Below are 12,620 nucleotides of genomic sequence, written 5' to 3'. Positions count from 1 at the left end.
AAACGGCCTTCCTCTCTCTTTTTTCTCTCTCAAACACACCTTTATTTTTTTTTACTTCTTTTCAAATTGGCCAAATCCGTACTTTTTTCTCACCCGTCACCAACAAGGAAACAAGAAAAACACCCCAAAACCATGTTATATATTAAGAAAAGGAAAATAAAGTCGAAGGAATAAAGTTAAAAGGAAAAAAATGTTAATTTGCCAATAACAATGTGCTTTTGGCCAGTTCCACTCTTGTATAGTGAGAGTAAAGTGGGTGGTGTGGAATTAGTAGAAACTGATTAATGGAGTAGCGAGTACTGAGCACTATTTCAAGTCTTTGTCACTGTTTCACTTTTCTCCGGACCCAGTTAAAGGAGAACGACGTCGTTTCCTGATTCTTGCTTTTCAAACGACGTCGTTTCTGGTCTCTTGTGTTGGATTTTATTTATTATCCCTGGTAATATCATTTCCCTATAACATTGGAAATCGATCCTGGGAGTGTCTCTTTCTAATAAATAAAAGTAAATAAGTAAATCATTATTATTATTTTTATATTTATCTATGAATATTAATAAAAAAAATAAAGACACAAGGAAAGAAGTGCACAAGCTCAGATTTTCTCTGAACACAAAAACCATACTTCGAAGAATTTTCAGACCAACCCCACAAATTCTCTAGCTTAGCTTCTCATTTCTCCCCTTAGTTTTCCGAGAAAATCGTCACTACCAAACACCATTGTCCGCTGTGGATATAAAAATATGTGATATAAAGATTTGCCGTTTCGCCACACTTGTAGTTGTTTGCTTCCTTCGAAAACCTCATCAAAAACCTGATATTTTCTTGTCTTTCATTCCCATCTTCTGTTACTCGACTCCTTAGTGGAAACCCAACCTTGAAAACGACATTCTCGCTCATTTCAGTTCAATACGCCACCTGGGTTTTTTTGTTTCTTACTCTCCCTTATCGGCTACCAAACTTTGACCGCAGAATATTTCTTTTGTTTTGATTTGTTGTTTTTTCTCTTTCTTTCTGGGAGCATTTTTATGGTTTAGGAGCCGTGGTGGAGGTTTGATTTTCTACAATGGCGGACCCAGCTAAGGTACGATTGGTTCGGTGCCCGAAGTGTGAGAATCTTCTTCCGGAGCTAGCTAATTATTCTGTCTATCAGTGTGGTGGTTGTGGAACCGTTCTTCGAGGTAGTTTTTTGGTTCTATTTTCCTTTTTACAGTCTTTACATTGATGACGAAGAAATTCGGTATCTAGAGAAAGTGTTTTTTTTTGGGTGTCTTATGATTCATCTCTTACCATGTTCTGTTTCGAGGCCAAAAAGGTTTATTTGTTTAACGAACTGGGAGTATTGCAATTGAGCTCAAATTTTGTTACAATGGTTTTGATTCTTCTTTTGTTATTGTGTTGATTATTTGTTTGATTTGGAAAATACATTTACTTTTAACTTTTAGTTGGGATTTTTTTTTTTAAAAAAATTGTATGTTTAAGAGGTTGAATCGTTCTTGGCTTAAAATTCTGAGGATGGAATATTTTTAATCTTGTTGACAGCAAAAATTAAACGTCAAGATGGGGATAGTTTGTCAGAGAAGTCAGACGAGGAAATGGTTGGTGGAGTTTCTGCAAAATTGGATAATTGCTTGGAGAATAGAGCAATTGATTTGTGTGATGCTTCTAGTTCAGAAGTTAAGCTAAATTCTGGTTCTTTGAGGCGTGACCAAAGTAACTGTAAGTTTGAAAAGGCTGCAGTTGATGTTAAAACTGCGGAGACTTATAAGAATCAATCTAAGGTTACAGCTGATGAATGGGTCGATGAGAATGGTCTTGATATGAAAATAAATAGAGATGAAGTGGGCAATGCCCTTGGAAAAGAACTCGGGGATCAAAATCCAGAACTTGGTCTGACGAGCGCATTCGGAAGATCAGGAAGGATGACAGCTTGGAAAATTGGAGATAGGGGTCAAAGAGAAGACTTTGGAAGGAATCCAACAGCTGAGGTTGAAGGGGTGAGGTTTTCGACTTCAAATTATCCTGAGGAGGGCCCATCAAATTACCAGCTGGGTGGTTCTCATGGTCTTGGCGAATCATTGAAGAAACATAGTGTCATAGATGGGTCTAGAGCTCCATATATTGAACAAGATCGAGCTGAGCTTTTGAAGAAGCTGGATGAGCTGAGGGATCAACTTAGTCGGTCTTGTGATGTAGCTGAGAAGCCTAAAGTGAAGGTTCCTCTGGAGGGAGTGATGGTCCCTCCAGATGCTTATGGTGGCTCTGATGCTTGGTTGCCAGATGGTTCGTCAGGATCTAAAAGGGGTTTCATGCAGTACGTTAGACCTGATAAACATGTTTCTGGATCGCCTTATTACAGTCACTATGCTGAGCCATTTCCTTATAACAACGGGTATGAAATGCCTAATCAAAGCCTTTATCCTCCCATGCATTATCAAAATCATGTTCCTGGATATGGGGATCCTTTTGGATCCCAAATGGTGAGCGGAGGTTCACGTCACTTTCCTAGACAATACCAGCATCCTTCTCATCCATACTTTTCAGGACAGTATATGGACAACAATCCGGATCCTTTTGAGCCATACTCGCACAATGCAACATTTCACCAGCCCTCTTGCACTTGTTTTCGCTGCTATGAAAAGCACAAAAGGGTTTCAGCTCCTGTTCTACCCTCTACATTCAGCAATAAAAGGTTTGCTGATGGCCCTAGCAATCCAATGTTGTTCCCCCATGAAAACAATGGAGTAAGTGGTCCATCCGATCCTAACATATCTAGGACAGGTATGCATACAAATTTGCATGCTGTACAATCCCACACTAGGTGGCCAAGTGATCTTAACCATGAGATGGGTTGTGTCCGTAATCGTGCTCGAAGGGTGATGTTAGCATCTGGTTGTCGTCGTTTCCATCCCCTTGGTGCTGGAGCTCCATTTCTAACTTGTAGTAATTGTTTCGAAGTTCTGAAACTGCCAAATAAAGTACGGCTTCCGGGGACGACTCACCACAAAGTGAGGTGTGAGTCTTGTTCTACTGTAATGAGTCTAGCTATCATCGATAAGAAAATTGTTCTTTCTACTGATTTAGAAAAAGTTCAAAATGTTACAGAGGATAACAATAGCTTCAATGAGGCTGTTAACAACAGTACTTTATATTCACATCGCCATATGAAGCGGACTTATGCTAATTTCTCTTCAGATGATTATGATAATTCTGGATATGATTTTCAATCAATGGATAGAGAACCTGTTTCACTGCCCGTAGGTCCTTGTGGGAACTCAACCAAACCTCAAGAGATGCAAAGCTTTCATTCATCATCTCCTTGTACCTCTGAGGATGAAAACAGCCCAGAACCTCCTATTTGTACGAGAGAGGTTTCCAATTCTGTTCAGCATCCAATCAAAACCACTTCACCGCCACCACCTGCTGGATCTCCTCTGCAAGAGCATTTTGACTACTCAGCTAACAGTCATTTGGTGAATCGACTTGGTAAAGGAAACCGGAGTAATCGTTCAGACCAAGAGAAGGTGAAACCAAATAAAATCACCTCCCGGCAGAATTCTTTGAAAGAAGCATCACTGGCAACTGAGATGGAGGTTTCATTCAATGAGTACTCTAATACTGGGATATCTCAAGATTCAGGGGATGGAAGCAGGGGGGATGATCAGCCAAAAGCGAACAAGGGAGGCGAATCTTTCTTTTCTAACATTAAAAAGAGCTTTAGGGATTTGTCAAGAGCTAATCAAACCGATGATCGGGGAAAATGCAGTGTTTCGGTGAATGGGCACCCCATATTAGATCGTGTACTAAAGAAGGCTGAAAAACAGGCTGGGCATGTCCATCCTGGACAATATTGGTAAGTTGCTATCATTTGATAATGATAAGTTCATTGAGGCACATGCTTTATATTATGCCAAGAGTGGTAAATGGTGCTATATAACTAAATATAAATCCAGACTTGCTGATGCAGAAAGAGTCATTTTAAACTTATCTGTCATGCTTATATTTGCATTGATTGTATGGCTTTCTTTAATGGCTTAAACCAGGTACGATTACAGGGCTGGATTCTGGGGCATTATTGGTGGGCCTTGTCTTGGCATAGTTCCTGTAAGATCAATCAGCTTATTCAGATTTCAAAGCATTTGCAATTTTTGTTGGCTTTTTCCCTTCTTCCTATTAACGAGTATGCCATCTCCTTGCAGCCTTATATTGAAGAATTTAATCATCCCATGCCAGAGAACTGTGCTGCTGGTAACACTAGTGTTTTTGTAAACGGGAGAGAACTTCACCAAAAAGATTTGGATTTGCTTGCTAGTAGGGGGCTGCCTGCTAGTAGAGACAGATCATACATCATTGAGATTTCTGGGAGAGTCCTGGATGAGGACACAGGAGAAGAACTAGATTGCCTTGGAAAACTAGCCCCCACGTAAGTACCACTTCCTTGAATGCTTTTGTTACTCTTGCGGTTGAGTCTTAAGTAGTTCATAGCATGACTTTTGTGCCAACAAGTACGGTATCAAACTTTAGAGAAACGTTTGGGCTAGAAGTGATAGGACAAAATAGTGATATAGTAGCTAGGTGAAACAAGCATATTGCCTACAATAATAGGAAAACCTATTGAAACTACTAAGTATAGTAATCTAGATTAATAGTAGTTCTGATGCAAAACATTTGAAACATTCGCTGATTGTCTTGTCCATACAAAAGATTTAAAAATGCTACTCTATCGATTATCTTGGGATATCTGACCTTTTTTAACTTGTAGGATCTTTTTCTTAGTTCAAGATCCCTCTCACTTCCAGCTACTTATGTTGAAAACATATAGCTTTGTCAGTTGTGGAATAGCTACCATATAATTATGCAAATGATAAATCTAAAAACTACAATTAACTATTTAATCATCTCAAGCCTTACTTATCTTGAAAATTTGATCAGTGTCGAGAGGGTAAAACACGGATTTGGCATGAAACCTCCAAAAGTAGCTCCTGTCTGATCAACTTGAAGGGACCATAAGCTAGAAGGGTAAATTCTCAGTTCTTCCCAGCATCATACATCATCGGATACATAAATTATGCCTTATTTGAGTACAAGCTTAGCCCCACAATTGTGAAGATTTTGCCTAATTTATTCAGGGTCATCTGATTGTTGTGTTGCAAATCCTAAGTGATGGGATGTCATGTTTTGCAATTATACATGTCAACCATTATTTTTTTTAATCTTTGTCTCTGGTTTCAGCTGACTCCGTTTTCTTCTATAGGTTGTTTGGTTTGTATCTTTTTTTAGTATTATTTTTTTCAGATGTATTATTCAGATCCTTAACTCTTAATTGTATATGAACTTAGTAATAGAAAAATGGTGTGGATTTTGTCCTGGTGCTTTTACCTTCTTTCTTCCCTTTGGCTTTTTGCTAATGGTGCTTCTTGTGAATATTACTAGGCATTGACTGTCCTACTATGGTGGTTAAGTGATTATTTTCAGGGCATTTTAGGTAGACCCATGATTGGTCTATAATCAGACAATAATACTGCACATTCCCCCCTGGCCTAAATGTGGGGGCCCCTTGGGTCTGAGGCTCTGAGCACAGTGATACTCTGGTTAGGGTAGTCCCTAGTCAGTCCCAGTCATTTCATGGGCCTAATGGGGCCCACCACAAGAGGACATTTGTGGTTCTCTTGTTTGGGCTCAGCCCACTGTAATGGGAGGGGCCCAGGGACCAACCCTATTACTGGCATATTATAGATGAATTAACATACCATTTGATATTGAAATTTGAGATTATTAATTCATTCTCATCTTTTTGTCAAATTTAAGTATTTACAAAGATAAAAACTCTCTAATGGCCTCATAGTATATTTAGAATAAGTTTTAGCGTATATAACTTTGTGTGCCAAATAACTGCATGTGAAATTTTAATATGAACAATTTACAATATAGTTTCATCATTTCTTTGACCAGAGCTCTCTCTAGATGACCTAAATTTTAGTGCACATGTTATTTTAGTTTATTTAAGAGAAAGTGCATGTCATTTTTATTATAAAAAAACAAAGATCTAACGTACGAATTCGACAAACAAGAAAACAAGATTATGGGTACCTGTAGTGTTGTGATTATTTTGTAATTGTAAATTTCAGAAGACAAACATAACATGCCTTCATCATTATTATATATCATGTTCATTATTAAGCACAACGAGGTTATCATTTGCACACATGGCATCTCTTTCTCCACAAAATATTTTTCTAAAAAAATAAAAAATAAATATAAATTTAGCACACGTTTGTCCAAACCTTATTGTCTTATTGGATTTTCATTCTTTCAACTTTATTGGTATTGACCCAGTACCCAATGGAAGGACATTACACCTTACTAGATTTCCTAATCTAAAATTTAAAACAATCAAATGTGAAGGGAAGAAGCAAAAAATAAGTTTAGTTAATTAAAAAAAAATAAAGATAGAAAGAACAAAAAAATTTGTGACAGTAGTAAATGAGTTTCATGAGTATAGCTCAGTGGGTTGTGCAAAAGTATTTACAAACCGCCCAACTTAAGTAGACTGCCTAAATCAAATTAAAACAATGGACAAAAAATACTACCTAAATAATCAGATAAAAATTCAAACTACTTACTTAATTATTATATTGGATGGTTTGAGAATTATATCAACCCATTGAGTAGTTTGAGAATTATATCAACCGGCCTAATATAATCTGGATAAATTGATTAAGATTTTTTTTTTATATTTATATATATACATACTATGTATATTATTACATATATTATATGTAATATTAAATATTATTTTTAAATTTCTAACAATGAATTTAAAATAATGTTTTAAAGTTTTAATTTAAAATAATGTCTAAGTTTGAAAAATATATACTATATTTTTATTTGTTAAATCTAATTATTTAAACATTTTTTTTAATCAAGATTGTTTTAGGCAGATTAACCTGAACAAATCACCTAAAACACTGAATGGATTAAATATATATATTTTTTTTAATTGGACGGATTAGAGTTTGATTTTTTGCATCATAATTTTTAAATTAGATTTGTGAAGACGAGAATAGGTTTCCAAAATGAAGAAAGCCAAGCCTAGGACCCAATTCAATTGCATGGTCTTGGAAGAAAGGTGGTCCATCATATCATAATAATCATCAATGCCTTCTCTCTTCTGTTCTATCCCAAAGCTTGAAAAAAGAAAATGGAAAACAGAAGAGAATGTATAACAAGTGGTCCACACCACACATGAGGATGATGTAATAACTCTTCTTTAAAGTAGCCATTTTGCTTAAAAGCTTAAGCCAGCTGTAACCTGTGCCCATATGATTTAACAACTATAACCCAATATTCACTGAAGATTTAAGACCACAAAGGAGGCAAGGCATGTGTATTAGACTAGAGTAGATTAGATCCAACCTCTAATCTCATTTCACTTAACCAAAAATAATAAGAGACCAAATTATTTATTTTTATAGATTTCAACAAGATTCTAGATATGTCATACATATATTATTCTTTTCTTATTTGCTGCTCATGTGTCTCATATGCCAATAAGAGTTACAAAATTTATATGTAACACGCCTATTATATTATATTAACTTGGTTTAATACAAGGCTTTGTGTGGAGAAAACACGTACTTTGTGTTAAACAAGACTTCATCGTCAATCTGATTCACTCAACCACCACCTTAATAAATAACCAGACAAAAACGTCTAGCCAAAAACCACCCAGATTGTTACTTTGGTTGGTTTTTTTTGAGATCCAGTTGTTGTTAACACTTGGCTAAAGCTCTCTTCTTAATCTGTGGAAAAGGGTTTTGTTTGGTTTGTCTAAACGACGATGGTGAAGGAAATGAGACTTGATTCGAGTGTGGTGAAGCACAAGCATTTGTTTGTGAAGTTCGCAGTGTCTTTTCTCTTGGTGGGTTTTGCTTTTCGTATCTTGTATCCTGATTCTTTCAGATTTTCCATCGATTTAGAAGAGACCACCTCCACCGACTTGGAAGAGACCACCTCCACTCCCACCTCCATTGCACAAGACACCACCACCACCACCACCACCACCACAGACACAGACTCATCTTTGCCTTTGGCCTCCTCCCCAACTCAAACGCCTCTCCCTTTTGATTCTTCTGAAGATCAAACCCAAGCATTTCAGAATGGTAAGCAAAAGGATATTCTTTTTTCTTCTTTTCTTTGTTAAATATACATATTTTAATGTTTGATGTTTATGGTCTAAAATGAATAAAAAAATAAAATTTAGGCACCAAGTGTCGGGTGGGAAGTTCCTGGTATTTCGTTTTGTATTTTTGTGTACTCAAATCACTGTCCTTGGTTGAATTCATCTACTCCATTTTCCTGATTTTATCTCACAATTTGTGAGATAAAAAGGTCGGTAGCATAAAAAGGGTATATAAATATATGTATACATTATAAAATAATGGTTCCAATCTTCTGCACGAACAATACAATTACTGCTATATAATATTATTCTGTGAAAACAAAATCTTGCTGTGGAATCCTCTTGTACTTATTTTTGGTCCTGCTACAAAATGTCTGTAGTTTTGTCACGAGGGAACACAAATAGAGTACAATGGTTCCATTTGGGCCATCTATATCAAAAATTTGAATTTTACCATATGCAGAGACTGATTCAGAGTCAAGGGCAGTAAAATGTGAGATATTCAGAGGGGATTGGATACCAGACACATCAGGGCCAAGGTACACCAATGAGAGTTGCCAAGTGATAGAATCTCATCAAAACTGCATGAAAAATGGGCGACCTGACTCAGCCTACTTGTACTGGAGATGGCACCCAAAGGACTGTGAAATTCCCAGGTTCAGCCCTGAGAGGTTTCTCAATCTAATGAGAAATAAATCATGGGCTTTCATTGGTGACTCCATTTCTCGTAACCATGTTCAATCTTTACTCTGCATTCTCTCACAGGTACATTAATCCAAATTTCAAACCAAATGAGTGAAGCAACTTTTTGTGTTATTGGGTTAACCTCAAATTTTGCTTTTTCTTGCTTCTTTTTTGTCTTTGAAACAAATCATTCTTGAAACTTGTTACATTCATTTAGTTATGTTCTAGCTTTCAAAGTTAGCTAATTATATCATGTGAGCTTTGCCTAATCAGTATATAAACTAACAATTTAAAATAACCGTAAGTATTACTTTTATGTGGATGCCAATGTTGCTTATTCTTATGGTTCTTGTTGACTTTAGGGGACGTTTAAACCATCATGAAAGCGTAGCCGCTATTATATAAATATATATATATTCTTTGAAATTGAATTATGGCCCCAGTGAACTAAATACGTTTGTGGGGACAATGTGCTAAATGTGTCTACTAATTAATTTTGGGGCACCTAGAGGCCAAAAGTCTTCATATTTCCACACACTTCTGTTAAATTGAGATAATATAATAGTATTAGTGGGGTAAAAAGGATTTAAATGTTTGGCTTCCCTGGAACGTTTCTGTTATACTTCTTCCCTTTACTACATCTATTGAGATCAAATTTGATGTCGTTTATGGTCAATGGCCCTGCTTTTTTTGATTGGTTATGGAGTCTTTTCATGGCTGGTTTTACCTACCATTTTGTAAAGGTCGAGAATCATTATTGCTTTTTTAGTTTCCACGTCTTCTGTAGATCTGTAATTAGTCTCTCTCTCTCCCCTTTATTTTTTTTTTTGTCTCATTATTAGCATCTGATTAGATCTCTTGACATAGAAATTTCCAGTCTAACCCCCAACAAGATATTAGCTTTAAATAAGAGAATCTAATCTATATAATTCAGAGTTAAAGAGGCGCTAACAAGTTGCATAGAAAGGTCTAGACTTGTACATTTGGATATGAGAAAAAATTGTCCAAAGCTGGTATTTATTTGAGGCTTGAATAATGAAAAACTAACACAGCTGTATATGCTTTTTGCTTTTTGCTTCTGCCATATTCTTCTTGTATTGTTTTTGTTGGTAACGCTATCGTTTGCACTTGAGTTGTATCTTTGACATGAAAAGTTAGATATATCTGGGACCTGACCTAGTTATACAGAGCAAGGTCCTACAAGACCATACAAAACCTGACATGTTGGGTGTCTCCAATTATTATTTGGTGTTTTATCATATAGGCCCATAATAGCATGTGTTCATACAAATGGTGTTTAATTAAATTTCACTGAATTGTGCCCCACAGGTGGAAAAACCTGTTGAGGTTTACCATGATGAAGAGTACAGATCCAAAAGGTGGCATTTCCCTTCTCATAACTTCACCATATCAGTGATTTGGACTCCATTTCTCATCAAGGCAGACATTTTTGAAGACATGAATGGGGTATCTTCTAAAGAAATCCAGCTTAACCTTGACAAGTTGGACAAGGTTTGGACTGACCAATACGAGAGCCTCGATTATGTAGTGATTGCAGGAGGCAAATGGTTCCTTAAAACTGCAATTTACCATGAGAACAACACTGTCTCAGGCTGCCATTACTGCCACGGGAAGAACCTAACCGACTTAGGATTTGAGTATGCCTACCGCAAAGCTCTTCGCGAAGTTCTTAGCTACATCACGGGTTCCAAGCATAAACCGGTTGTTTTCGTAAGAACTACAACTCCAGACCACTTTGAGAATGGAGAATGGTTCAGTGGAGGGTATTGTAATAGAACAGTTCCCTTTAAAGAAGGTGAGGTTGATATGAAAGATGTGGACACTGTAATGAGAAGTATTGAATTGGAAGAATTTGAGAAGGCTGCAGAAACTGGTTCAAATAATGGGGCTGTTTTGAAGCTGTTAGACACAACCGGTTTATCTTTGTTAAGGCCAGACGGGCACCCTGGTCCCTACCGCCAATTTCAACCCTTTGCTGAAGATAAAAATGCTAAAGTTCAGACTGATTGTCTGCATTGGTGCTTGCCTGGTCCAATTGATTCTTGGAATGATGTGGTGATGGAATTGTTGGTCAATGGTGATAAATATCAGTAATCAAGAACTCAAAGGTGTTTGACTTGCACAGACTTTGATCATCAGAAAATGGAGGGATGAGGAGGAAGATGGATTGCTTCACTTCATGTACACACTTTTTTTTTTTTTTGCAGTGATCGTGGAGCTGATTTGCATCTCAAATAGCAGGAAGGTATATTGGCTTTTGTGCTAAGACGACACATTGTTGAGATAAGGATAGCAAACAGGGATAGTTTTGTACAAAACCATTTTTTCCTCATTGCGTTCTGTTTATGAAAGCAAATAATTTGAACCCTTTGTTGAATATCAAAATACCAGATTACAACATAAAAATAAGAAGTGCACGCGTTATCTCTATTAAAAAAAAATCCTTGGTTCCTCTTCTTACGATAGTTAACTGAAAATCATTATGTAGTCACTGCCCATTTGTTCAAATGCAAATTCCAATTATGAACTGACGACATTAAAGAAAAATCGCGAGGACTTAGGGAGCGGTGAAGTTGTACGAATTAAACTTTCTTTGATAAGAGAAACAATCTCAAAAGTTGTCAAAGGAAAAGAACTTTAGGGAAACCCAGGAGAACTCAATTTGTAATTTGTTTTATTAAATGCAATGAAAACTTGAGAACACAAGGCTAAGATCAGAACTTGATTTCGATTCCAAATTATTAACTACCACTTCATGTCCCACAATATAGAATCAACATGGTGAGAGGACAAACTTTCTTCACCTTCCTCCTTTCTGGTTGCTGCCATCCGAGTTGCTCTTCTCACGTTTTTGGAATGGATCCTACGTATTAACAAATGCAAATAAGCTCTTACTATTTCATTAACTTAATGCTTGTACGTGGTTAACAATGCAATAACTATCTTTGTGTTATACCATACAAAATCAAGGTCCCAACCTAAAATTCCAACAAACCTTTGGGGCATACAAACATATGCAAATTAGATTCTATCCAAACAAAACATGCCATTAGAAACAGCTATCAAGAATAGAAAATATAACAAGATTCACAACTTACTTTAGTGAGAAGCAAATGATTCAGAGACCTCCATCTGATCACTTAATTTACTCTATTACAGGCTTGTATCATTCAGTATAACGAGTTAGATACTCAGTAGGGGTGAAGATCAATCAAAATTTTGGGTTAGGATTGGTAGAAAGTGTAAATGCAGCATTGATGGAAGCATTTTCAATGTTCTTAGTTTTAGTCATTGGGCTTATATTTAGAGGTAAAATTGTACAAAAGTAAACAAGAGGCTGTTTCAGTCTGGTTTTCATGGTAGCTGGTTTGAGTTTGTTTCGGCTGAGCAAGAATTGGCTAAAATTATACACTAAAGCAGAGAGAGGTTAAATTTGGCTTGATAGGTAAAAAAATGGGGTATTTTGTTCCCCACTAAATTACTCAGGACATCATGCATAAACCCAAAATGTCAGCACACATCAGAAGAAAACTATCACTCCCATTTCAGTGATATGGTAATTCTTATCAAGCAAATATCATATATTTTATCCCAGCAGAAAACTCTAAATATTGTTGGATAACCCCCCCAAGGAATCAAACTAATACTTGGAAGGAAACCATAGTGCAATCACTCAACCTACCCTTATGGTTGCTCATTCTTATTAGGATCAAGAGCAGCCTGTATGACTTTGGAG

At 36.5% G+C, this 12,620-nt stretch overlaps 2 protein-coding genes across 2 annotated transcripts; both read left to right on the top strand.

The window, feature by feature from the left end:
* Positions 1–573: 573 nt before the first annotated feature.
* LOC133797536 (uncharacterized) lies at positions 574–5,375 on the top strand. Its single transcript, XM_062235461.1, has 5 exons — positions 574–1,178; positions 1,540–3,850; positions 4,041–4,101; positions 4,197–4,420; positions 4,930–5,375. The coding sequence occupies exons 1-5, from the start codon at positions 1,064–1,066 to the stop codon at positions 4,985–4,987; spliced, it is 2,769 nt and encodes a 922-aa protein (XP_062091445.1). The 5' UTR covers positions 574–1,063; the 3' UTR covers positions 4,988–5,375.
* Positions 5,376–7,368: 1,993 nt separating this feature from the next.
* Positions 7,369–11,251, top strand: LOC133797535 (protein trichome birefringence-like 23). The gene is made up of 3 exons (XM_062235460.1): positions 7,369–8,159; positions 8,643–8,944; positions 10,193–11,251. The coding sequence occupies exons 1-3, from the start codon at positions 7,838–7,840 to the stop codon at positions 10,976–10,978; spliced, it is 1,410 nt and encodes a 469-aa protein (XP_062091444.1). The 5' UTR covers positions 7,369–7,837; the 3' UTR covers positions 10,979–11,251.
* The last annotated feature ends 1,369 nt before the right edge of the window (positions 11,252–12,620 follow it).

The sequence above is a fragment of the Humulus lupulus genome, chromosome 8 (assembly GCF_963169125.1).
Source record: "Humulus lupulus chromosome 8, drHumLupu1.1, whole genome shotgun sequence".
Taxonomy (NCBI): Eukaryota; Viridiplantae; Streptophyta; class Magnoliopsida; order Rosales; family Cannabaceae; genus Humulus; species Humulus lupulus.
The sequence above is the reverse complement of the archived record's forward strand: the minus strand, read 5'-3'. Positions and strand labels throughout refer to the sequence as shown.